Source organism: Colletotrichum aenigma (genome assembly GCF_013390185.1).
Source record: "Colletotrichum aenigma strain Cg56 chromosome Unknown KSG_Cg56_contig04, whole genome shotgun sequence".
Classification (NCBI taxonomy): domain Eukaryota; kingdom Fungi; phylum Ascomycota; class Sordariomycetes; order Glomerellales; family Glomerellaceae; genus Colletotrichum; species Colletotrichum aenigma.
In genome coordinates this window covers 923,712-946,268 of record NW_023500910.1, presented here as the reverse complement: position 1 = coordinate 946,268, position 22,557 = coordinate 923,712, and the positions used below count along the sequence as shown (strand labels likewise).

The 22,557-nt window shown below is 52.0% G+C and overlaps 10 protein-coding genes across 10 annotated transcripts; 6 read left to right on the top strand and 4 right to left on the bottom strand.

Annotated features, from left to right (window-relative positions):
* Positions 1-66: 66 nt before the first annotated feature.
* On the bottom strand, positions 67-1,836 carry BOA7 (Cytochrome P450 monooxygenase BOA7; the record flags this gene model as incomplete). Its single annotated transcript, XM_037321397.1, has 3 exons — positions 67-767; positions 820-1,585; positions 1,645-1,836. 3 exons carry the CDS (start codon positions 1,834-1,836, stop codon positions 67-69), a joined length of 1,659 nt encoding a protein of 552 aa, XP_037179866.1.
* A 1,355-nt stretch (positions 1,837-3,191) lies between these two features.
* On the bottom strand, positions 3,192-5,310 carry shc (Squalene--hopene cyclase; the record flags this gene model as incomplete). Its single annotated transcript, XM_037321396.1, has 2 exons — positions 3,192-4,046; positions 4,105-5,310. The coding sequence occupies 2 exons, from the start codon at positions 5,308-5,310 to the stop codon at positions 3,192-3,194; spliced, it is 2,061 nt and encodes a 686-aa protein (XP_037179865.1).
* A 1,440-nt stretch (positions 5,311-6,750) lies between these two features.
* aflN-2 (Cytochrome P450 monooxygenase aflN) lies at positions 6,751-8,507 on the top strand (the record flags this gene model as incomplete). The annotated part of the gene is made up of 2 exons (XM_037321395.1): positions 6,751-8,157; positions 8,217-8,507. 2 exons carry the CDS (start codon positions 6,751-6,753, stop codon positions 8,505-8,507), a joined length of 1,698 nt encoding a protein of 565 aa, XP_037179864.1.
* Positions 8,508-9,593: 1,086 nt separating this feature from the next.
* On the top strand, positions 9,594-11,337 carry P450-1-4 (Cytochrome P450 monooygenase 1; the record flags this gene model as incomplete). The annotated part of the gene is made up of 4 exons (XM_037321394.1): positions 9,594-9,992; positions 10,052-10,154; positions 10,206-10,274; positions 10,331-11,337. The coding sequence occupies 4 exons, from the start codon at positions 9,594-9,596 to the stop codon at positions 11,335-11,337; spliced, it is 1,578 nt and encodes a 525-aa protein (XP_037179871.1).
* A 1,025-nt stretch (positions 11,338-12,362) lies between these two features.
* On the top strand, positions 12,363-13,471 carry CGCA056_v006142 (uncharacterized protein; the record flags this gene model as incomplete). The annotated part of the gene is made up of 3 exons (XM_037321393.1): positions 12,363-12,476; positions 12,544-12,636; positions 12,689-13,471. 3 exons carry the CDS (start codon positions 12,363-12,365, stop codon positions 13,469-13,471), a joined length of 990 nt encoding a protein of 329 aa, XP_037179870.1.
* Positions 13,472-13,752: 281 nt separating this feature from the next.
* On the bottom strand, positions 13,753-15,385 carry prlG-0 (MFS transporter prlG; the record flags this gene model as incomplete). The annotated part of the gene is made up of 3 exons (XM_037321392.1): positions 13,753-14,577; positions 14,636-15,092; positions 15,162-15,385. The coding sequence occupies 3 exons, from the start codon at positions 15,383-15,385 to the stop codon at positions 13,753-13,755; spliced, it is 1,506 nt and encodes a 501-aa protein (XP_037179869.1).
* An 815-nt stretch (positions 15,386-16,200) lies between these two features.
* On the top strand, positions 16,201-17,987 carry ATR2-8 (Cytochrome P450 monooxygenase ATR2; the record flags this gene model as incomplete). Its single annotated transcript, XM_037321391.1, has 5 exons — positions 16,201-16,462; positions 16,516-16,604; positions 16,676-16,760; positions 16,813-16,995; positions 17,047-17,987. 5 exons carry the CDS (start codon positions 16,201-16,203, stop codon positions 17,985-17,987), a joined length of 1,560 nt encoding a protein of 519 aa, XP_037179868.1.
* A 995-nt stretch (positions 17,988-18,982) lies between these two features.
* CGCA056_v006139 (uncharacterized protein) lies at positions 18,983-19,758 on the top strand (the record flags this gene model as incomplete). The annotated part of the gene is made up of 3 exons (XM_037321390.1): positions 18,983-19,172; positions 19,226-19,695; positions 19,756-19,758. The coding sequence occupies 3 exons, from the start codon at positions 18,983-18,985 to the stop codon at positions 19,756-19,758; spliced, it is 663 nt and encodes a 220-aa protein (XP_037178762.1).
* A 222-nt stretch (positions 19,759-19,980) lies between these two features.
* On the top strand, positions 19,981-20,602 carry CGCA056_v006138 (uncharacterized protein; the record flags this gene model as incomplete). The annotated part of the gene is made up of 2 exons (XM_037321389.1): positions 19,981-20,274; positions 20,327-20,602. The coding sequence occupies 2 exons, from the start codon at positions 19,981-19,983 to the stop codon at positions 20,600-20,602; spliced, it is 570 nt and encodes a 189-aa protein (XP_037178763.1).
* A 215-nt stretch (positions 20,603-20,817) lies between these two features.
* On the bottom strand, positions 20,818-22,467 carry CGCA056_v006137 (Secreted lipase; the record flags this gene model as incomplete). The annotated part of the gene is made up of 1 exon (XM_037321388.1): positions 20,818-22,467. The coding sequence occupies one exon, from the start codon at positions 22,465-22,467 to the stop codon at positions 20,818-20,820; it is 1,650 nt and encodes a 549-aa protein (XP_037178776.1).
* Positions 22,468-22,557: the final 90 nt, after the last annotated feature.

The window sequence follows — 22,557 nt, the reverse complement described above, 5'->3', positions numbered from 1 at the left end:
TTAAAGGGTCGTCGCCCCTAAGACAACGCTTTCTCAAAACATCGAGGTGCAGATCCCTAAACCAGGCTAGTTGGCACCCTCGCGGCGCTTGATCTCAAGAGGAACAGTGACATCAGTCGTGAGAGTAAAGTCATTGAGCCTGTGACCAACAGGTGGGCCTCCCTTACGATCGACATCACCTACAAGCCTGAAGTCCCAGAAGCGCAGCATCTCGACAAACAAGACCTTGATAGCGGTGCTGCTGAAAAAGCGGCCGGGACAGCTGTGTGTGCCGAGGCCCCAGGCCAGGTAATCGGATGTTGTCGTGATGTAGTGGAACTTGTTCTCGTTACCATCCATCTGGCGCAGCTTGTAGAAGCGGAAGCCGTCGAACTCGCTTGCAGGAGCCTGGTCGGCAACCTCTGCGTAGTTCTGCTGGGTGCTTGGTGAGGTCATGACGTGGTAGACTGGAACACCAATGCGAGTGCCGGTAGGGAGGGTGTGGCCGGTGGAAAGGGTGACGGGACTCTGCACAATGCGAGCCATGTTGACGAGCTTGTTCGGGCACAGACGCATGCTCTCCTTAAGGAACGAGTCGAGCTTGCGAAGCTTGACGTACGATGTGCGGCCCATGATGCGACGGCCCTTGTCATCCATGGTAAAGCCATCCTGTTGTAGGACGTCTTCGATCTCCTGGCGCAGGGGGGCGAAGTACTCTGGCCTCGTGGCCAAGTCGTACATTGCGCGGGTAACGGTGTAGCTGACGCTGTGAATAGAGACCCATGAGACTAGCACGCAAGTCAGTATTATTCTAGTACAGAGATTCTGAGGTAGACTTACGGGCAAGCTGGTTAAGAGCCAACGATGTAGCAATGTCCTCATGACTGGCACCCTTCGGGATGATGGTGTACTTCAGCAACCATGAGCAGAAGGTTCCCTGCGCATCATCGAACTCGAGGGCCTCTTCATCCGACATGTAGTGTTGAAGAGGCTTCTTCTCGTCCATCCAAGTGTTGGGATCTTGCATCGCTGCTCTTTCCTTAACAAGGTTCTCGACAATCGGCATCAGAATCTTCTTGCCGCTCTCAAGGTGAGACTGCATTTGCTTGACTTCGGGCAAGTACTTGCCAATGAAAAGACGAAGCCAGTAGGGGTACTTGTTCAACGCATGGCGGGCGCGCATCAGATCAATGGTGTAGCCGATAGAAGAACGCAGCCATTCGGGCCTGCGGCTGATGGGGCGACCGATGAAAATACGCGATAGCATGAGGGCCGAGATCTTGGTAACGCTCATGTGAAGTCCCTTGGTGGACCACTTGTCGCTGCCGACGTCATTGAGCTCGATGTCCATCGCGAAGCGGAGCTCGTCCAAGATGGCGGGGATGGCACCGTTGGTGTGTCTGGTAAGATCTATGCGGACAGTGGGTAGAAGCTCTGTGCCGTAGGTGCCTCCGCCAACCTTGGTGACGGCCATCGAATGGTCAATCTTGACTTCGGCGTGCAAAGAGACCTTTTCCTCGGGCATGTTCTTCACATCATCGACGAGGTTTCCAGGAAGAATGACGATGGGTCTTGACGTCTTGAGGATGAATGGTGTATCGGGGTACTGTTTCCAGGTCAGAGCTCATGTTCTTGGGGGGATGATGCCGATGAATTGAGACTCACCTTTTCATACATGCGCGTCAAAGTGTTGAACACGCCCTCTGGACCAGGATCCGGAATCTCAACAGGCATGTTCAGGTTCGGCTTCCGGAAGAAGGAATAGTATGTGACTGCACCGAGTGCAAGAACAATGGCCAACAGAGTTGTTGGCTGACAGCTCATGACGGAGCTCGCGACGGTGTGTGTGATCGCCATGATGAAGGTTGACGGTACCAAACACTGCAAACAGGAGCGAACAGGTGGAAGGGCTTTGATGACAGTAGAGATGGGCGATCTGGGTGACGATGGGTATTATGTAGAAGTGTGTGTATGTTCCTGAACATGTAAGATTGATGATAATTCTTCGTTTACAACTCTGCTGGTCGAGCACGAACATATATCGGCAAACCTCGTGCTTGACTGCAGTCTCTCAAAATAGCGTGTAGTACCTAGTCGCTATCATTATGCTTCTACCAAACACCAAGCTCTTGTTTCTGAGGCTGTGCAGCCCCGAGTCCGCCTGGAAGCCGGTGCGCCTACGGCGTTTTGACTGTGCCGGACCAAGCCCGGCTTGGCCCTGCTATGGAGACCCAAGACTGGGGCCGGTCGAGAGCCAGCTTCAGGAGGCTCAAGCTCCCACGGTGACTTTGTCGACTTGTCTTGGCGAGGCGAACCTCAATTACCTTCGATCTGGTTGGCCGCAGAATATTCATCTTACGGGGTTTGCCAAGCTGGGGCTGCCATTGATTCATGTCATGTTCGCAGCTGTTGTGTGGTGCCGTGCCCCACGGGTAAGGTCTATTCTATTGTTGTCATGATTCGTTTGTGACAATGCTGTCTGGAGGTGGAAACTTCCAGGATCCTGAGCGACAAAATGCATCGACCGGAGACTTTCCAGAAGTCAGTCCCCCATGGTTGTGAGATTGACTTTTGAAACCTGTACCGATTAGGCAGTCCTTTGCAACAGCTGAGTTCCCTGTTCGGCAACGTACTCACAGGACACCCCCGCCATCTTGGGATGGCACTCTCCATACTTCTGAATCAGCCACGAGTCTTGGCAATCCACAACTTCAATTTCACCTTTGGGAACTCACAGAGTAAAAGATAGACCCACGTGGGGGTTACAGTTGGCTAAGGTTGGTGCGCATGGGAACTCTCTGTTCAGCATCAAGTCTGTGTTCTCGCTACGCGGCCGTAGAGTTCAGTGGTGATGCCGGCCGTGAGTACCCAGGCACAGTACAGTTCCGAAAGCCTGGTTGCTAAGGTATGCAATGTAAATCAATCTGAAAGCACTGAGGGCGTTAAGCTTATTCGCTTGCAATCAACGCGGGTTACTATCGTATTGGGATGAGCCCGAAGGGCGGAAGCTTCGTGTCGAATGCGGTCGGGAATATTTCAAACAAAGCAAGCGCACCCGAGAACTTACGGCAGATCACCAAATGTCAAAAGCGTATTTAGAAGTTTAGCAAAAACTTGTATTTGCGAATAGTTCGTATCAATGACAGCCCATAAAGTCCCGCTTATTGCCACGCCAAGAACGAAAACGAAATCCAATTGACTACTCGGCATCACTACATCGAGTGTTGCTTGCAAGCATGCAGATACCGCCCCAGAGCCACCATTGGGTAGCCATGTCGCATACAGCCAAAGTCCAACCAAAGAGTGTTTGGGAAGCCCACACTCACATACGCCTCCTGATCCCAAGTTACGCCCTTCTCGGAGCTGACTTGAGTTTGAAGCAAATATTGAACTCCTCTCTCAATCGCCGGATCAGTGTGTGGCAAATGCGAAAGAAGAGCCATCACCGCCCATGCCGTCTGAGTGGGTGTCGAGATGAGTCCTCGACCAGCTAGGGACTCATCCCTGTACGTGCCGAGGCTCTCTCCCCAGCCACCATCAACATTCTGGACAGCCTTAATCCAGGAGATGGGCTCGGAAATGAGAATTCCTTCAGCTGGTTGCTCGACCGACTGCAGGTACGGAAGAGCGCAAAGAACACTGCTTGTTCCGTTCAGGTAGTTGACATGCCACCTTGCCCACCATGTTCCTGTGAGCTTGTCTTGTGACTTCGCAATGTACTGGAGGCCTTTTCTGCAAGCCTCACGGACGCGTTGAAGTACAGCAGGGGGCATGATGGATGAGCAGGTTGGTTCCGTGATTATGTAGCCGAGGACCTCCAGAACACGGCCCGTGATATCGGGAACACTGGGATCGAAGAACTCGACACCATCTGCGAACGGGAAGAGATTGGCGACTTTGCTAGTGTTGTCGATGTCATAGGCACCCCATCCGCCATCTCCGCCCTGCATGGATAGAAGCCAGTTCAAGGCTCGAGCTCCACTGGCAGAGTTGATCTCTTTGGGGTTTCTCATGACGATCGCGAAAAGGCACACCAGGGTATCATCGTTGTCGGGAAAGTACTCGTTCTGTATGGTTTCGTTAGCTAATGCTTCAGGTAAGGTATGCAATCAGGGCTGTACTCACACAATATTGAAATGACCAACCACCAGGTAGGGAAGCTCGCGGATTTGTCACCAGATAGTCGCCGTGTGTTTTGAGAATCTGGTGGTCTTTGAACCACTTGATGGAAAGGTCTGTACGATCATCGGCCAGCCCCGTCTCAAGTAGTCCCAAAGTCATAAGTGCCGTATCCCACACAGGGCCGATCGTCACTTGCATACGCAGGCCATCGGCGTCCTCCCAAAGCGCGTCTTCCATAGCTCTCGTCAAGTGACCCATGACGGGGTGGCTTGCTGGGAAACCGGCGGCGTGCAGGCCAACCACGCAAAGAAAGTTGGAGATAGTGAGAGATCCAAAGCCTCCCGCGTCGAGATGGTTGACGATATATTGCACGCATTGGTCGAGACAGTAGGTGCGCAACATGGACCTCTTCAAGACTGGTTCAACGACGCTTGTTGCCTTGTCAATCAAAGTGCAGGCGAAGCGACCAACTTGACCGTCCTTCCACAAGGTGGAAAGTTGTGGGATTGACTTCAAAGTCCGGTCCAAAGGGTTCAGAAACAACTCGTCCAGGAAGTTGCCTCCTAAGGTTTCTTCGCTGTCGTCGGCTCCGAAGGGATGCAAAGGAAAAATCGGTTGGTGGTGCTTGAGCAGCATCACGGGCACTGCTGACACTCGTGACCAGTATGAGAAAGAGTAGATGTTGACTGGTGAAAGGCCGGCAGGAAGAGCCATAAGCTCAGCAGGAACCTGAGCCATGTCTTTCCATGCAATGATGCCGAAGAGTGCCAGCACCAATTGTGTCAAGACGCCGACCTTTGCAACACCACCGTGGCGTAGAACAAAAGCTCTTGCTTTGCGCATGGGCTTGCTGTTGACATTGGTACCGAGAAGCTTCAGCCCAAAGTAGGCTTCAACTGTGGTCGAGACATCGCCGTCCCAGTCGTGAACGGACGGTGCTAAACCCCAAGAGCCATCGTCGGTGTTTTGTTGGGAGAGCAGCCAGCGTCGGAACTTGTCTGCGTCATCTTCGGACAAAGGCATGCCGAGGATTTGTCGAATACATAGCCATTGTACGGTAAAGGAGATGCTGCTGCGGACTTCCAGATACCAGTGGCCATCAGGCTTCATCTGGTCGTACGCATGTTCGGCAGCCTGCTGAATGCATTTTGTCGCAGACTCCGCAAGACCATTGTCTTGTTGTGTGAGAAGAATGGTGTTTGTTGTCATGATTGTGGTTGATGATGTTGAAGTTCACAATGATGCTACTAACGTTCAAGGAGTGAAGCCAGCTTCATATCTCGGACTCATATGTTGAGAATGCCTGTTAGCTAAGCGTACACCAGAGGCCCCTGCAGCCATCGAGATGCATTCCCTATGGGATACCAAGCGCCGCAGGCGACTTCTCGAGTGGACCTGTTCATGGTCTGTTACGTCACGAGGTTCTCTGGCAGACGAATTTCTAAAAACAGGACGTCCCTTAGCGCGTCCAAAGATTGTTTTGGCATATTATCTCACTGTTAGCTTTGCTGCGTCTCACCTGCCAAGCCGTTCTCTGCCAAGAGCTTCGTAGTACGGAGAAATAGAACTGGAGTTCGGCGGCATTCTGCCGTGTGTACATCGAAACCTTTGCTTTGAGTAGTGAACGTGCTCATTGATTTTCTATGTCAGGTTCCCTGGCATGCTATTATTGGGGCATTGGGGTTTGCGCCAAGACGTCAGATGAAGGTATCGTGGTGGAGGCGATCCATCGCACACTCCCCTGCGGCGATCGACTATGCGGGGTTACAATTCCCGCAGGAGAGAACTACTACAGGCCGTGTTTTACAGTTCTACAGCTCCAAAGTCGATCTTTCCCCGGTAGGAAACACGAGTCAAGATCTAGAAACCCAATCTAGAAATAAGCTGAACCTGATAATTGAATAACACCGCTTTATTCAGACGGAGACTATTGAGTCAGAGCACGCGCGCCCTGCATTGTTTTCAGTCCCATCTGTCGGCCGACTCAACGCCAAGAAACCACCGGGCTGTAACTTACTACGGGTCAAAGGCGTGTCGTCAATTTTTGGAAAGCTATGGATATCCTGTTGATGTGGGCCCGCGTGGCCGGTCACACCTTCTCTGACGCCTTGGCCAGAAAGCTACCGTATTGTTGGGCAGTAACGCTGGAATTAGACAGGCATCAATCCAGAAGCTTGAGGGTTGTGATCACGATATGTCACCGCAGATGTGAACGCCATTCTTCATCATAGAACATAAAGATTGTGCAGAGGTCATGCATGAACTCCGTTGACATATCATGAGAACCGGCAACGAAAGATAGCCTATGGTCCACGAGCCAAATATTTTCTGGCATATCTTTTGTTTCTCTATGGATCACCACATTATCTGGTACTCATGCTTCGCCTAGTCTCAGACCTGAAGAAGTGTCTTGTCAACGGCTCTTTGGGGGATTGCTCAGTGATAACCTTTCTTCCCCGTTTTTTCAAAGTCATTTTACTCCTGTCAATCTTGGCTCATTCGATTTATCTCAGAGCTAGAAGCCTTTTTGTGGCTTGCCAGGATTGGTCAGCCACAGTCTATCAACCTCGTCGACAAACGACTTTCACCGTCACCATCACCACAGACACCTACACAAACACAACCATCATTGATACCACAACAAACACAATGCATCTCACCACGATACACATGGCGTTAGTCGCCTCATTTTTGGCCGGCATCGTCTACTTCGCCTTCTCGTTATTCAAAGCGCGCAGCTTCTTTCGTCGTCTTCAGAAGGACGGCATCCCCATGCCTCCTCATCATCCCATATTGGGACACCTTGGTCTGATGTTGAGCATCATGATATCTCTCCCGCGCGATGTCATGCCTACTGTGGTTCTAGCCGATCAAGTTCGCAGGCGGTATCCACACCTGGACAAAGCTTTCTATCTAGACATGTGGCCATTCACTGGACCGATGTTGATGATCATCTCACCGGATCTTATGCGCCAAGCGACTCAAGGCGAGAACTCATTGCCCAAGGTGGCTTTCTTGAAGAACTACATCAAGCCGTTGAGCGGCGGACATGACCTCGTCAGCATGGAAGGCGATGAGTGGAAGCGCTGGAGAGATGTGTTTCGTCCAGCTTTCAGTCGCGCAACCGAGCTTGTGCCCAATATCGTGGAAACAATCTGCGTCTTCCGGGATCAGCTTGTTGGCAGAGCTAAAGGGAACAGTGGTTTGTTTCAACTGCATCACTCTGCGCTGAACCTGGCTATGGACATGTCCGGCAAAGCTCTATGGAACCACGATATGAACACCCAGAGGTCCTACAACGACATGGCCGACGCCATTGTTTCACAGCTTAGGTGGTTACTTGTCGAAGGCTTCATGCCATTTGCAAGCCTCAACTTCATTAGGCCTTTGGTACACAAGTATAACGGCTTTCGAATGGAGAGATACATCGCCGGCGTGCAGCACAGACAGAAGACCAACAAGTACGACGACGACTGCGTGATTAGCCGGGCCATCTCCAAGGTTCGCGCTCGACACACTAACAAAAAGCTCTCTACAGACCCATTTCGCGAACTCGGAGGCGAGGCTCATTTCAACAAAGTCATTAAGAGCCAAATGAGGTTTCTTCTTTTAGCAGGCTACGACACCACGGGTTCAACCATCACATATGTCCTGCATATCTTATGCCAGCACCCCGAGGTCCTGGCCCGAGTACGGCAAGAGCATGACGAGGTGTTAGGCTTGAATGTGTCCCGCGCCGCCCAGCAGCTCAAAGAAAACCCGCACCTCGTCAACCGTGTTCCATACACTACAGCGGTGGTCAAGGAGACCTTGCGCATGTACCCACCAACGTCAACCCTTCGGAACGGAAAGCCGGGGTTTGACCTCTATGATCGAGAAACTCCCGGCTCTACTGTTAGATACCCCACAGAAGGGTGCATTGTTTTTGGCAATCACCACGGCCTGCATCACAACCCTAGATACTGGAAAGAGGCCGATACGTTTCTTCCTGAGCGTTTTCTCACAGCCCCGGGTGACTCTTCGGGCTTACATCCACTCCAGGATGCGTGGCGTCCGGTAAGTGCTGAAACTTTCTCGTTATTTCACAGAACCAAACTAACATTCACATGTTCTAGTTCGAGAAAGGACCTCGGGCATGCATGGGCTCGGAGCTTGCAATGGTCGAGATCAAGGCTGTGATCATGCTTGTTGCTCGAGAATTTGATTTCACGCCTGCTTATCAGGAATGGGAGGCGTCGCAGTCCAAGCAGGCGGTGGGGGAGAACAAGATTGGGTTGGGAGTCTTGCTTCCAGGCAGTGCGCCAAAGCATGTCAACGGCGATCGCGTGTATCAGACTACTGGAGGTGGAGGAAGTCATCCGGCGGATGGCTACCCGTGTCGGGTGAGGTTTGCGCCAGGAGTTTAGCGGATTGAACTTTCAATGCAATACTACGTGTTTTGAATGCATGAGATTTGTGTAAAATTGCGATCAGCTCGTATTCATTTTATCGTGGTGGCAGAGGTAGTTGATGTTGTGACTATACTTGTGTCGCTCCACACCTAGAACTAATAGTCGTTAGGTCCGGGCCAAAGTCAATCCCTGTTCAAAGCTGTTGGAAGAGTTCTACCACAGATGACTAAAGTCTATGTTGTTATTTACAAGTGGGCAGTCGGCGGAAATTTGCCAAATTGGTACACCCCGTACCGAAACTGTACAGCCGAGACCGATACAGACGACCGTTATCCAAACTTTAACCTCAGCCATGATATCAACGAGAGACTAAGTCGCTAAAAAATTCATGGCGTAGAACAGCGTTAGAAACTTCAAACCACTGCATGTCATCCCGCCAACTTCCCGAGCACATAGTCTTTTGCTTTCCAGCAAATCAGTCCAGACGAAATGCAAAAGTCATGAACCGCCAAGGCGTACGCTCATAGCCCCAAAGCTACGGACTTGGAATTCTGACAGCTAGAACTTGAGACGGCTCGAGGCGTTGCAAATTGGTATGGCTTCGAAGCGCCAAGACGAGAACGAGGGGTCTAATTCTGGTGCCGGGAACTTTCAGTTGATGCGTCACGTAGCCATCTTTTGCCGAAATATCTGCCTTGGCATGTGTACGCAGTATGTTTTCGCCCAGCCTTGGCCCTGAGGAACCAGAAGGCCTTTTGCAACAGACACAGCGTCTCGTTGCTACGCCCGCCCCAAAGAAAGGCATGAGACAAAGGCACCGGCATGGAGGTGGGGTCTTAACCGCACACCCCGCAGCCCGCACCGGCGCTGGGGGTCCGTCGGCGATCCTGGTTCCCAGGGACCCCTGTGTTGGAACTCATCGTTATATCGGGGACCGCAAATAACGAGAACGAGAACTACCTCATCTCGAAGACGGATTGCAATGATAATGATGGCGCAAGTGATGACCGATCGCGCGATCCTCGGGTTCGAGAAACTTGGCCAGATAGTCTTTTCGCAGCTGCGCGTGTTCTCGCAACTATTCGGACGGCCATACTCAACATGGAGGCCACAATCAACCATCTGGACAACCATCATGCCCAAAGCAACAGCTCAACGCATGTGGGTAGAGACAATTATGAGCTATCGAGAGGCTACGTCCTGGCATCAACAATCATTGCAATCCTATTTGCACTCTTTTCCTACTTTAAGAAATCATCCAAATGCACTCCTCTACCATGGGTAAATCAACCTGGATCTTTCGATATTTTTCGAATGAAGGCCAAATACAGGTTTCTCATGGGAGCTAGAGACATGGTTCTCCAGGGATTTGCGGACTTCCCTGACAGTGCCGGCTTCCGGATGGTTGCTGACGGTGGTGAAATCGTGATGCTCGCGCCAAAATATGCGGCTGAGCTGAAAAACGACCATAGAGTCGACTTTGTGAAGCTGTTTCTACAGGTAAAGAGTGCTATTCCTGAGATCCGAATTCGCTGTGCTGGTCTGATCACAGAGAAAAGGACTTCCACGAGGGGATACCGGGCTTTGACTTTACCCAGCAAGGTGCTCGGGACGCAAAGATACTGCGAGAAGTAACTAAAAGCCAATTAACACATCACTTGAGTAAGACGCATTGAAGCGCGTTGGTTGAAAATGTAATAACAGTTGAATCAGGCAAGATCACCGACTCACTATCGTCTGAATGCACGGCCTCTATGCAGAGAATATTCACAGACAATGAAGGTAGTTTATCTCGAGTCTCTCCAGATTCATAAATCACGACTAACATGCACTCCAAGAATACCACGATGTCGAACTTAGATCGTCGCTCCTGGATCTTATTTCACGAATATCGTCAAAGGCTTTTCTCGGCGGCGATCCATTGTATCAAAATGAGGATTGGCTCAAAATCACCACCACGTACGCTGGAACAGTCAATCGTGCAGCAGTCATGCTCCGACTGTGGCCACGGGCACTTCGTCCTTTGGTGCACTGGGTGCTCCCGTCTTGTCGCGAAGCACGCACTCAGGTCCGCCTGGCTCGCCGATTGTTCGAGCCAATGGTTGAGCGAAGACGCCGAGCCAAGGCAGAAGACCCGAACGTCGTGTTTGATGACACTGTCGAGTGGGCCGAAAAGGCTGCGAAAGGCATGCCCTATGATGCATCTGCCGTTCAACTTTTGTTTTCCATGGCCGCTATGCACACCACCACAGACCTTCTTACTCAAGTTATTCTCGATCTTGCAGCTCATCCTGAGATGCTTGATCCTCTGCGTGAAGAGATTGAGACAGTGCTCAGCGAAGAAGGCGGATGGACCAAGGCAGCACTACACAGGATGAAGCTCCTCGACAGTGTGCTGAAGGAGTGTCAGAGAATGAAACCAGCGGCCATTAGCGGCCTGCGGGGAATCCTGAACACGGACGTTACGCTATCTGATGGACTCCGTCTTGCCGAAGGAACGTCCATTGCTGTATCGTCCCATCTGCACTGGGACGAGAAGATCTACAAAGACCCGCTCAAATGGGATGGCTGGCGTTTCTACAATCTACGCCAGGTGCCCGGAATGGAGCACCGGTCTCAGCTAGTCTCATCGACCTCCCCCGACCACATGGGGTTCGGCATTGGAACGCACGCATGCCCTGGCCGTTTCTTCGGGGCGCATGAGGTGAAGGTAGCTCTGTGCCATTTTGTCTTGAACTACGACTGGAAGCTCAGTGAAGGCACCGTGCCGCAGACGCGCACCTTCATGTGGTCGCTTGTAGCTGACCCAAAGGCAAAGATCTCCATTCGGAGAAGACGCCATTAGCAATTAGTTTCGACTCAGATATACGGCTGTGCAAGTGAAATTGCCAGAGATACGCGTCATGCTTCTAGGCCAGGCATCAAGAAATCAAGTACATGTGTTCAAGATACTGCTTCAAGGCCTAGAATTGCAGTTGATCATCGCCGGGACTTCCGTTCGCGTAATAATTGACTGGTGTTGGGGAAACTCGAGCTTTTCTTCTAGGGATGTCTTTATCATGAACCGTTGGAACAAAAAATGTCGCCGAGGCATCATCTGTGTGGCCGTTGCCAAGTATGCGGCCGGAGGGCTGAGGCGGACTTCCTGAGTTGGCATCGCCGCTGCTGGCAGTGTAAACTTAATGTAAGCTCAAAAGCTTTAAATTTTACACCTACGTCATTTTCGGGACCGCTGCTTGTGCCTTGACTCCCAATTGGCAGATGTCCTAACCATAAACGGCCGATTCTTACCGTTTCAATTCTAGACGGTTGTCTTTTTGGGAGGCTGGAAGCCTCTGGGCTGAGGTGACAAGTCCTCTAAACCAAAAGTATCTTAGTTTAATTTACCAACTAGCGTTTCCTGTCCTTGACTGCAGAAACCTGTCAAGACATGACATCTGAGTAGAAGTGCGAAATTGAGAGATACTTCTCCGCAGTCAATTCTCGCTGACTGATCCGTCAACACAGGGCCATCTCCAAGGCAGCACATGCAAAAGTGAGTTCCCATTGACGCTTTGGGAGACTTGCTATCTTACAAAGAGTTTTGATACCGTAGTCGATGACTCGACGGGATAGACCGTGGGCGGAGCGCCAAACAGGTTCGCTCGCAACGATGGCTTCTGCTCAACCATTGAATGACTTCTCACAAGCCCATGACAATTGAATATATATTCATCGGTAAACATTCCATCTCGACGCCTAAGCACTCAACCACATCCGCTACCACAGCTACAACATTCGATCTGATCATTCATCATACCCTATACAATATTTGATCATTCACTACACCTGGCTCTCGCTCAAGCTTTCAAATCAACTAATCTCATCAACATGGGCAACGTTATCTCTCTTGTCTCCACTTCGGCTAACACCATCAATGCCTTTGCGAAGCAAAGCAAAGAACTCCACGCTAAACTCACTGATCTACAAGACCCGGCAAAGCTTGTATTGAACACCACCGGTGATTGCCAAGACATTGTCTTTCAATGCGTGCTCTGATTCGTTATTCAAGGCCGTCAAAACACTTTCCGGGGGCCAGGCACATGGCGAGCTCGTCAAGCTGGGTGGCCAGATCCAGAAGAACGTGGAGCAAATCTCCAACGGAGTTGATTCGCTCAACAATCACCAAAACCAAAAAAAGCCACAGCTTTCCTCAGCACGTTCACGACTTCATCGCCTCCTGCTATGACGAGAATTCCGAAGCTGGTGAAGACGAGTACTTCTTCGTATATCATCCTGGCACCGACTGGTACCCGGCCTTCAACCGCCTGTTGAAAGAATATCCAATTCCCAAGTTCTGTGGCACATTTCACAGTATTGGGGCGATGTCAGTCTTCCTGGAAAAGTTCAGGCTGGTTGTGGGACCAGACCCTACGATCAACATTTTGGTCCCAGCTGTCCATTTCTTCGTTGTACCGGATGAGATCGAAATCCCATCGGCCTTGTTTCCTATTCGCATTAGAGGAGAAATTCACCAAAGTGGTAACCCCTACGTCCACGTCAACATAAGGAACATTTCATCAGTTCAGCGGGACTTCTTATACAATGTTGCGAAAATCAGTAATATTAGCGCGACCGACGGTGACGCCAAAGCCGCAAACCGACAACAAAACCTTCATGGCAACTGGCGCCGAAAGGTCTACTCGATATCTCGAGCAGCCGCAGCAGGCGCACCTGCGGCTGCTAAGCATATGGCTACCTGCAGAGCGCTGAGTGGGCTTCTCGCCGCGCCCGTAGCTGTTTGCTGTCCTCCTTTGCTGGTCACAGTCGCTGTAGGATGCGCCCTGGCTGCTCTTTGTTGCGGTGCTGTTGCAGGGATCAAACCTGGTAAGGCGGCGAAACATGAAGCCGAAATTAAATGGGACAGACGATTCGGCGCGGAGAAGGGCAGTCTATCTGGTCACAATCTCCTGGCAAAGATGAAGAAAATTGAATTCTGAATGCAATATGTATCAGAGGCTTCAGCGGCAATGGCCGGGCGGTTGAACAGCGAACGGTATTCTTATTCATTACTTAAAATCTTTCTTCCCTGTATTCACAACTTTCAGATGACTCGATTTCTTGGCAGCAATTCCACTACGTAGCAACATGTGCGGTGACATTGATTGTGTACGCGCAATAAGTTAATGCTCAATTCTTAATAGATATACAGAATTGAAGACGCCAAGTGAATGGAATGTTTGCGGTCACAAATTGCGTTTCCCCTATATCTGATCCGTCCCTAAAAGTCCACCGGGAACCGAGCTCTGAGACGTTCGCCATACTTGTAAAACAAGAATGGCACAGGAACAAACGCAATCCCGATGAAGGCAAGCAGGCTATTTCCCCATCCAAGTCCCAACCCTTTGTACAGAGGCGGCCCAGCAAGAGGTAGAAATGCTCCGAACAGACTTCTCATGAACGTATTCGCGGCCAAGGCCGATGCAGACGCCTCGGCACCAAATGCATCCACGAGATAAATCTGAGACGGCATAAGAATGATGAAGGAGCCAAAGCCAATAACAAATGTGCCGAGAACTGGAACGATCCAGTGCGTATCACCTGCAGCACTCCAACCGTACCAGAAGAACCCGATTGAGACGACAGGAGCCATCCAGACCGACAGCAGGAGGCGAATTTCGGGCCGCGCTGGCACTCCGGTAGCTTTGGCCGCCTTGACTTGCTTGTCGCTTACTGCGCCAACTAGTCCGACTCCAAATATCATTCCAATTGCCAGGCCTAGGTATGCTAGTCCAGCTTGAGAAGGGCCCCAGCCGTACTTCACCTGGAACACAGCGGGGAAGGTTGTGTAAAGAAGGTACGTGAGACCGAACATGAAGGCGCAGTAAAGAGAAATGAGAGAAATGATGGGCGAGAACATAAGCATCTTGGTCGGGCGCGCGATAGCTCTCCAGAGCAACTGTCCTTGTGTGATGTTCTTCGCAGTTCGAGCTCGTAGGCGATCGTTGCCGGTGGTCTTGCGCAAGTATGCAGCCTTTCGTTCGAGTAGAATGGGTTCGAAGGTTTCGCGCATGATGACGACACCAATCAGAGAGACTACACCAGCCTGCAAGCTTTCGTCAGATATAACTTCGACGCGCAGCAGAGGAGTTTGTGAGACCTACCAAGATGAAGACCACCCAGAATGTCCATCGCCAACCACTGTACTGCGTAAGGGCGCCTCCCACGACAGGGCCAACAACTGGACCGAGCAGAGGACCAAGACTGAACACCGCCATTGCCTTGCCGCGCTCATCTGCCTTGTACATGTCGGCAATGGTGCCTCCTCCAACAGCCATCGGCGCTGCACCGGCACAGCCAGCCAGAAACCTGAAGGCGAGGAACATGGAAGCGTTTGTGCTTAGAGCGCATCCAATTGTAAAAGCTTCATATGTTACGTTGCAGATGTGGTAGACGGCAAGTCTTCCATAGATCTCTGATAAAGGGGCAATAAGAAACGGGCCTACGCAGTACCCCAAGACGTAGATGGAGACAGTCAAGGATGCAACCATAGAGCTGGTGATTTCGAACTCTTTGACAAGGTACTGAGCTCCAGGCGCGAACATGACAGCTGCTAAGTTTCTGGAAACATATTTGGATTAGACTTCTGACATGTTACCCTGTTAATCATGATATGAGAGATTGACATACGAGTACAGCGTGAACGAGCTGACGAGGAGAACGTGGGCAAGCTTCGTTCGCGGTCCCCAGTTTTGGGGATTCAAAACATCTTTTGGTCCTTCCCAATCGACGACCGACGGGTCGCTGTTTGCTTTCTCGAAGGCAAGGCTGTTGACAGACTCCACGGGAGACTGCAAGTTCTCGTAGGGCGACCTGCGCTGGGCATCGCGATCTTGCTGCGTAAGCGATGCCATGTCGATGACTTTACTCATTCTTCTCGATAACTCTCAAAGTCTGGAATATAAAGAATGTTTGGACAGCACGATTGTTGTCGATGTAACGTGCCAGACAAAATTGTTGGCAACATCACTATATTCTAGGCGCAGATCTTACACAAAGGTCCAAGGATAGCATCGCCGTCACCGACAAGTGATCAGCCTATTGTCCAGCTTACCCTGCTCACGTCAAACTTTGGGTGTGGCCATGCCAAGGCAGAATATCAATCGCCGTAAATAGCACCGGGGACCATCGCGCCTCGATGCACATATCCAGAATGACATTATCGAGGTAGTTCAGCCCGTAAAACTTGTGCACGTCCTCGTTCCGATATTCTACCCACCCTAAAAGTCGCCGGTGCGGGCAGAAGAGCTTCTTGATTCATGAAACCCTGAGCGAATGGGTTGCCTGCTGCGAGCGGGTAACACTTCAGACAAACCCACGCGTCTCCGACGACCTCAACCCGCCCCTCCTCGTTCTCGCGATCCTTGGCATGTGAACCGGGGTACCTGATCGATAAGTCCCGGCTCCGGTCCCCACCATTGATGGCCGCACGGCGGTTCCCAAAATGTCGGGGCTGCCGCCAAGACTGGGCGCTCGGCACCAGTTATTTTGCCCAGAAACGGCGTGGCGTAATCTTGACCAGGCCTTTGAGGCGATGCAGAGAGGTTCATCTCCACATCGTTCACATATAGTTACAGTGACGCTACTTGCACCGCTCCATGGGTGATTTTCGTGATCAACTTCAAAATACCAATTTGCCAAGCGGGACCTTAGCCTCCAACTTATCAACATGTCTCCAGCCAAAGAGATGTTCATTTCTACTCTGCACGAGCGCGGTGCTCTGCTTCTGTTCATCACCGTCATCTTTTCTGCTTCATACATCTACCCTCGGCTGCGTGTCAGACAAAGACTCAAGCAGATTCCTTTGATGGGAGAAGAGCTTGGGGGCTACTATAAACGCCGCAACGAGTTCTTGAGGGATCCCATGAGATTCTATTGGGAAGGTTATCAGAGGTGCAAGAACAAGTGTTTTCGCGTGACACACTATGAAGGTCAGCTATCTCTGTTTGCGTGTTCAACGTTAAGTCCCTAACCATAATCACAGGTGAACGGATTGTTCTCCCAGGAGCGGCGCTGGACGAGCTCTGGAATATGTCGGAAGCTGTCCTCAATAAAAATAAAGCATATGATCAGGTAAGATCACGAGTCAAAGTGCACTGTGAGATCTCAATCAGACGCAATACTAATATGCCACTTTTGTACAGAGGGTACTCAGACAGTACACGGGTTTGCCATCCGGCAACCCCTTTCTGGTGCACTGCATCCGCTCAGACCTAACTAGAAATCTCAGTATGTCCGATGCCTCAATGGCCAACCGACCAGAATGACTAACTTGCCGCAGAACGCATCAACCATCATCTGGTCTCCGAGGTTGAGAAGACAGTCGATGAGGTCATTGGCCCATGCGAAGAATGGACCTCCCACCCGATCTATCGGACCTCACTCCGGATCGTTGCCATCGTCTCCGGTTCTGTCTACGTCGGGCCAGACGTATGCCGGAACGAACAGTTCATCCATGATAGCAGTAGGTTTTCCCTCTGATTTTCTCACGTACCAAAGCTTACAAAATGTGCAGTTCACTTCACAGAAAATGTCCTGGCTGCTGTACACATGCTTCAGATGTATCCAGGTTGGATGCGTCCAATTGCCCGCTTCTTCAAGCGCGAGCGAACCCAACTAGCCAAGTCATGGAACCATCTGAAAGCCTCAAAAAGGCTTGTGGTACCAATCATTCAACAGCGACGTGAAGAGGTCCAGGCTGGCCGTGCTTCGTACGACGATATGCTGGCCTGGATGATGGCGAAGCAAGAGGAGTGGAAGCAGACCGACGACGATGTAGCCGGCTCGATGGTTCAACTCGGTGTTGCCTCGACTCACAATACGTCTTCGACGATTGCTCAAACCTTGTTCCAGTTGGCGATTCGCCCAGAGCTAGTCGAGGAGCTTCGCGAAGAAGCACAGAGGGTTTGCGACCAGTTCGACGGACAGCTGAGTCCTATTGCCCTGCATGAGTTGAAGCTCCTCGACAGTGTCATGAAAGAGGCTCAGCGACTCAATCCCACAACACCTTCCCATTTCCACCGTGTTGTTGAGAGGGATATTACCCTCAAAGACGGCACCCTCATCCCCCAAGGCATCACGGTAGAAGCCATCTTTGCGCCCCCCTTGTTCGACCCGATCCTCTTCCCCAACCCACAAGAGTTCGATCCGTATCGCTTTCTCAAGCTTCGCAGAGGAGAGACTCCGGACCCCAATCACTACAAGAACAAGGAGCAGTACACATTCAGCCATGCGACCAAGGAAAATCTGGCGTGGGGCTATGGAGCTCATGTCTGCCCTGGCCGCTACTTCGCCAACAATGAAATCAAATTGATTTTGGCGCGTATGCTTTTGCGCTACGACATCCGGATGCCTGGTGGAGTTAAGGAGGTGATGAAGCCTCAGAGGGGCGGTATGGGATGGACACCTGACTTGCGGAAGCCGATTGAGTTCCGAGCCATCAGAAGGCAGCTGTGACAAAGGATCAACATGTTTCCAGTTCGTAGAAAAGGAGATGTTTGACTATTCCTGAAGCCTTCTATATCATTGGGGGTTTGTATTGAGACTGATCCGATAACAATTTGTGGGCTTCCACGGCCGGTATCCATGCTACAAACCGAACATTCAAAATTCCGAATGCAAATGTACGTTGACATACTAATAGATAAGCTTCATTACAATCCATTTTATCAAATAATGGATCTTAAGATTTTCATTGTAATCATCGTGGACGAGACAGTGTCGAAAAGCGTGTTCCGAATGAGATTGACACGACTACACTTCCACGGCTTGAAGGTTAACTTTTGATTCCGGCAATAAATTCGGTAGTGTGTTATTCTGAGAATCAAAGCCGTAAGCCAAGTATGTGTTTTGCGATCTCGATTAAAAACACAGCCCGCGCTCTCAAGGTTCGAGACCTGCGGAACTGACAATGCGACCTTCGCCCCTGATGCTTGTCAGTAACCGCACGCTCCAATTCTAATTATGCACGTAACACATCTGGGGAGTGCCTTTGCACGCCAAGCCCTACAATGAGATACTTGAGTCAAGAGCCCCATGGAACCTGTCAAGCTTGATCGACGTTCAGCCCCATGGATGCCGATGTCCGCCGGAGCTCCTAGTTTAGTAGGGCGGGGTGCCGTACATGGCCGCAAACGCAGGGCTCTGTTCCATTGTTCCCGGCAGTCGGCGCTCAAATGATAGCAACATGAGTTTCTGCCGGCCTACGGCAGTAGAACGGAGACTTGGCAGCTCCGACCAAGAATTCAAGGCATGATTGAACACTGGGTTGACCGTTTCCGCCGGGACAAATTACGTCGTCGTGAAAGCGTTTAGAGCCAAAGTGTCTAACTCTGAACTTCTTGGAACACCTCGTGCCCATTGATAAGCGCGTGTTGCTCCCACATTGTTTATCAATCAAACATTTTCACCTGCCTTAGCAATTCAGGAATCGGAGAGCACTATCAACCACAATGACTCAAATCGTCGAGCTCGGGTGGATCCCTGTCAAACAGGATTACGAGGATTCTCCCGCCACCAAGTCTATCAAGGAACTGCACTCGAAGGTCATCGGCAACTCCGATCTCGTAGGCCAATGGGAAGGCGTCCAGGGTCCCGGAGGACTGGATGGTAGCTCGGTCAAGAGCGTCCACTTGGCTGCAGGTAGGATGAGATGCTCAATATTGCGATGAGTCTTAGCGGCTAACTCTAATCAGTCTGGACTTCCGTCGAAGCTGCAGATGCCGCGAAACGATCCCCAGATGGTCTGGAGATGAGGAAATTGTGGGGTCAAGTCATTGAGATGTCCAGCCCTTCAGGCCCTGTACTACCCTGGACAGGATATTTCAACTTGGGTGGCGGGGACTTCGCGAAAGTCGCTGCATCAAATGTTATGCTTCTGACTGGGTCGTATCTGCCAGTTGACGCCGACACCGCGGCGTTCGAGGAGAAGTGGCAGTCGCTGATGCGTGCCCAGGCAAGTTCGGGTGGTGTCACAGCTGGTTTCTTAGCCGGCGTGCATGGATGGTCTGTAGGAGAAGTTGTCTACAAGGGCGAGAAGAAAAAGGCATTCATGGTTGTGACCGGATGGGATAGCGAGGAAAGCGTGAAGGCGGCGATCGGTGGAGACAAAAGAGCGAAGTTTGAAGAAGCGCTGAAGGATTTCAACATTCAGCAACAGGAACATGTCTGTACAGGGCTGAAGAAGATTAAATAGTCAAATAGTCTCAAAGTCTTCATGATGGAGTAAACGTTACATCACTCTTGAGAATGTGAAAGAAAGCGATTCGGTCTCCAAGTGCATCAATCATGTCATGTGACTGACCACGTGATGAACATCATTCTGCGGTCGCAATTTTACGCTCAATCCGGCGGCGTTCAGGAGCTCACAGCGGTCCGGTCCACGCATTCGTCGGGAACAAGTCGCGCAAAAGAGACGCGCCGAGACCACACACCGCAGCGCGCTCCCGAGATGAACAATCTCAGGCGGTCTCGGGCAGACGCAGGTTGGTTCTCGGTCGGCCTCGCCTGCTCATTTCCCGATCTCGGCTCCGACGACGGCAACCTATCAGATCTTCGCTTCTGCAACACCGACCTGAAGCCGGGATGCAAGGTGTTCCACGCGCCGAAAGCGACCGGCTCGGTGCAGCAGAGCACGGAAGTGGACATCTCGCCCGATGCGTTTGAGAGTGCTGAGATGGAGGGCGACTTGAAGGACCAGGTGATGGTGTTCCGGTTCAAGGGGAAGTTTCACGCGATTGATCATGTGAGTTGGACGGTGTGATGCTGTGGTTCTGCCGGACTAACATGATTGACAGAAATGTCCTCATTCATCATATCCTCTATCTCAAGGTGTTCCGTTTGATATTGAGGATTTTGGGATCGTGCTCAGCACTGGGGTGACGTGTCCGAAGCACAGCTGGTCCTTTGACCTCACGACAGGAATGTCAGACCGGGCGAGGTACAAATTGGGAGTCTGGGAGGTGCAGCTGCGCGATGCAACAGGCTCTGCGGCTACGGTCAATGTAGATGACGGAAGCCCCGAGACCCCGGAGAAGGAGGTTTGGGTGAGGAGGAAGCAGCGAATGGGTTAGACTAATTTATGATACCACGTTTCTTTTCGACCCCAGGCGCCAAGTTTAGGCGTCACATCACATCATCACATTCGTAACCGGAACTAGCGGATTTATTGCAAGAAATGAGTTGTACTTCGCGTACTAAAACTGTCTATAGGGGTATGTTACATGTACGTGTGCGTTCTCAATATTTAACATGAAAAATACAAGCAGATAGGAACACCGACTCACGCTCAGTACCAGGTGGCCTTGTTCCAGAAGAGGGCCTTGTCGTTGGCAAGGTCATCCTCATCGAGGTAGAAGGTGGTGTTGAAGACAATCTGAGTACCGGCAGTGGTGTCGTTGCCGTACTGGGGCCACTCGAGCTTGTCCTCGGCCCACATCGTGTTGGGGTTGCCGGTAAGCACGAAGGACATGAGGTACTTCTGCATCATGACGGCGATGGTGGCGTTGACAGAGGTGCTGCCGCCCATGCCACCACCGCTGGGAGGGCCGCCGGCACTGGAGGAGGCGGTCGCAGACGCAGCGGCAGACGTAGCAGTCGCGTTGGAGGCGGCCGTGGCCGTGGTCGTGGTGCTGTCGGAGGAGTCAGACAGAGTGTAGGTGCTGTACCAGTAGTAGCTCTGGTCAGTGCCGTGGGTAGCCTGGTCAAGCGCGACGAGGCCGTTCCAGGTCTGGTTGTTCATGGCGTGGGTGAGGGCGAGGTTGTGGGCCGTCAGGTCGAAGTGCTGCTTCATGTCGGCGAAGCGCAGGCCGGGCTCGGTGTAGTCGTCCTCGGGGTACAGCGCGAGGATCTCGTCGACGACGGAGTCGGCGATGGCGGGGAAGAAGATGCGCAGGTAGGTCGCGACGTCCTCGGTGGTGTTGACGCCCGAGTAGGACTGAGAGTTGGCCTCGTGCAGCTCGTGGGTGGCGACGACGGGGCCGGAGAAGTTGAAGCGGCCCTGGTAGAGCTGGGCCTCGTACGTGTCGGCGATGATGTCGCCGTCGACGCGGGGCTGGAACTGGTAGGTGTAGGCGTCCTGGACGTTGGTGGCGGCGGTGTTGAGGGTGTCGAAGTCGACGCCGCGCATGCACTCGATGCTGCCGCCCGCGCAGCCGGCCTCGGAGGAGACGTTCAGCCAGAAGGCGTCGGCGTGTTTGTGGCCGGCGCCGGGGACGAAGCCGGGGGACATGACGTAGGCGCGGCTGTAGAGCTGCTCGGCGTGGCCGGCGAAGCGGGTCATCTGGAAGAGGACCTGGGAGGCGCCGGCGGAGAAACCAACTGCAGTGATCTCATCGGGGTTACCGCCGAACTGGGAGATGTACCTCTTGGTCCACTTGAAGGCGTGCTCGACATCCCAGATGGCGGTGTTGGAGGTACCGCCCTCGTGCAAGAAGGTGGGACCGTTGGCCAGGCCAGTCATACCGAGACGGTAGTTGTAGGCAACGTAAACGAAGTCCTGGGACAGATCGAAGAGACCTTCGGGGGTGTTCTCGGACTTGCTCCCACCGGTGAAGCCTCCGCCGTACGTCCAGACCATCACGGGCAGGTTCTTGCCCTCGGAGTTGGCAGGGGCCCAGACATCCATGTACAAGCAGTCCTCCTCGGAGCTGCAAGCAACGTCGGCGGAAGCCAAGTCGCCGGTGTTGACCTCAGTCTCGACGGGAGGGTCCTGGGGCTTGGCCCAGCGGAGGTCGCCGGTCGGGACGGCTGCGAAGCGGATGTTCTGGTACTTGTAGTATCCGACGGACTCGTTGCCGGCGGTGGCGACCACCGTGCAGTAGTCGAGAGTGACGGAGGGCATGGTGCCGAAGCCGGCGGTTGCGGTCGGGGCCGGGGTAGTGGTCTGGGCGACTGCTGCCGAAGCTGCCATCAGCAGCGATGAGTATTGGAACTTCATGTTGGGTATCTTGAGCGAAGGTTGGTAGCGATCGGATGTTGTCGTAAGCTGCGATGCTTCGAAACAGAATTCACGATATTGAGGCCATGA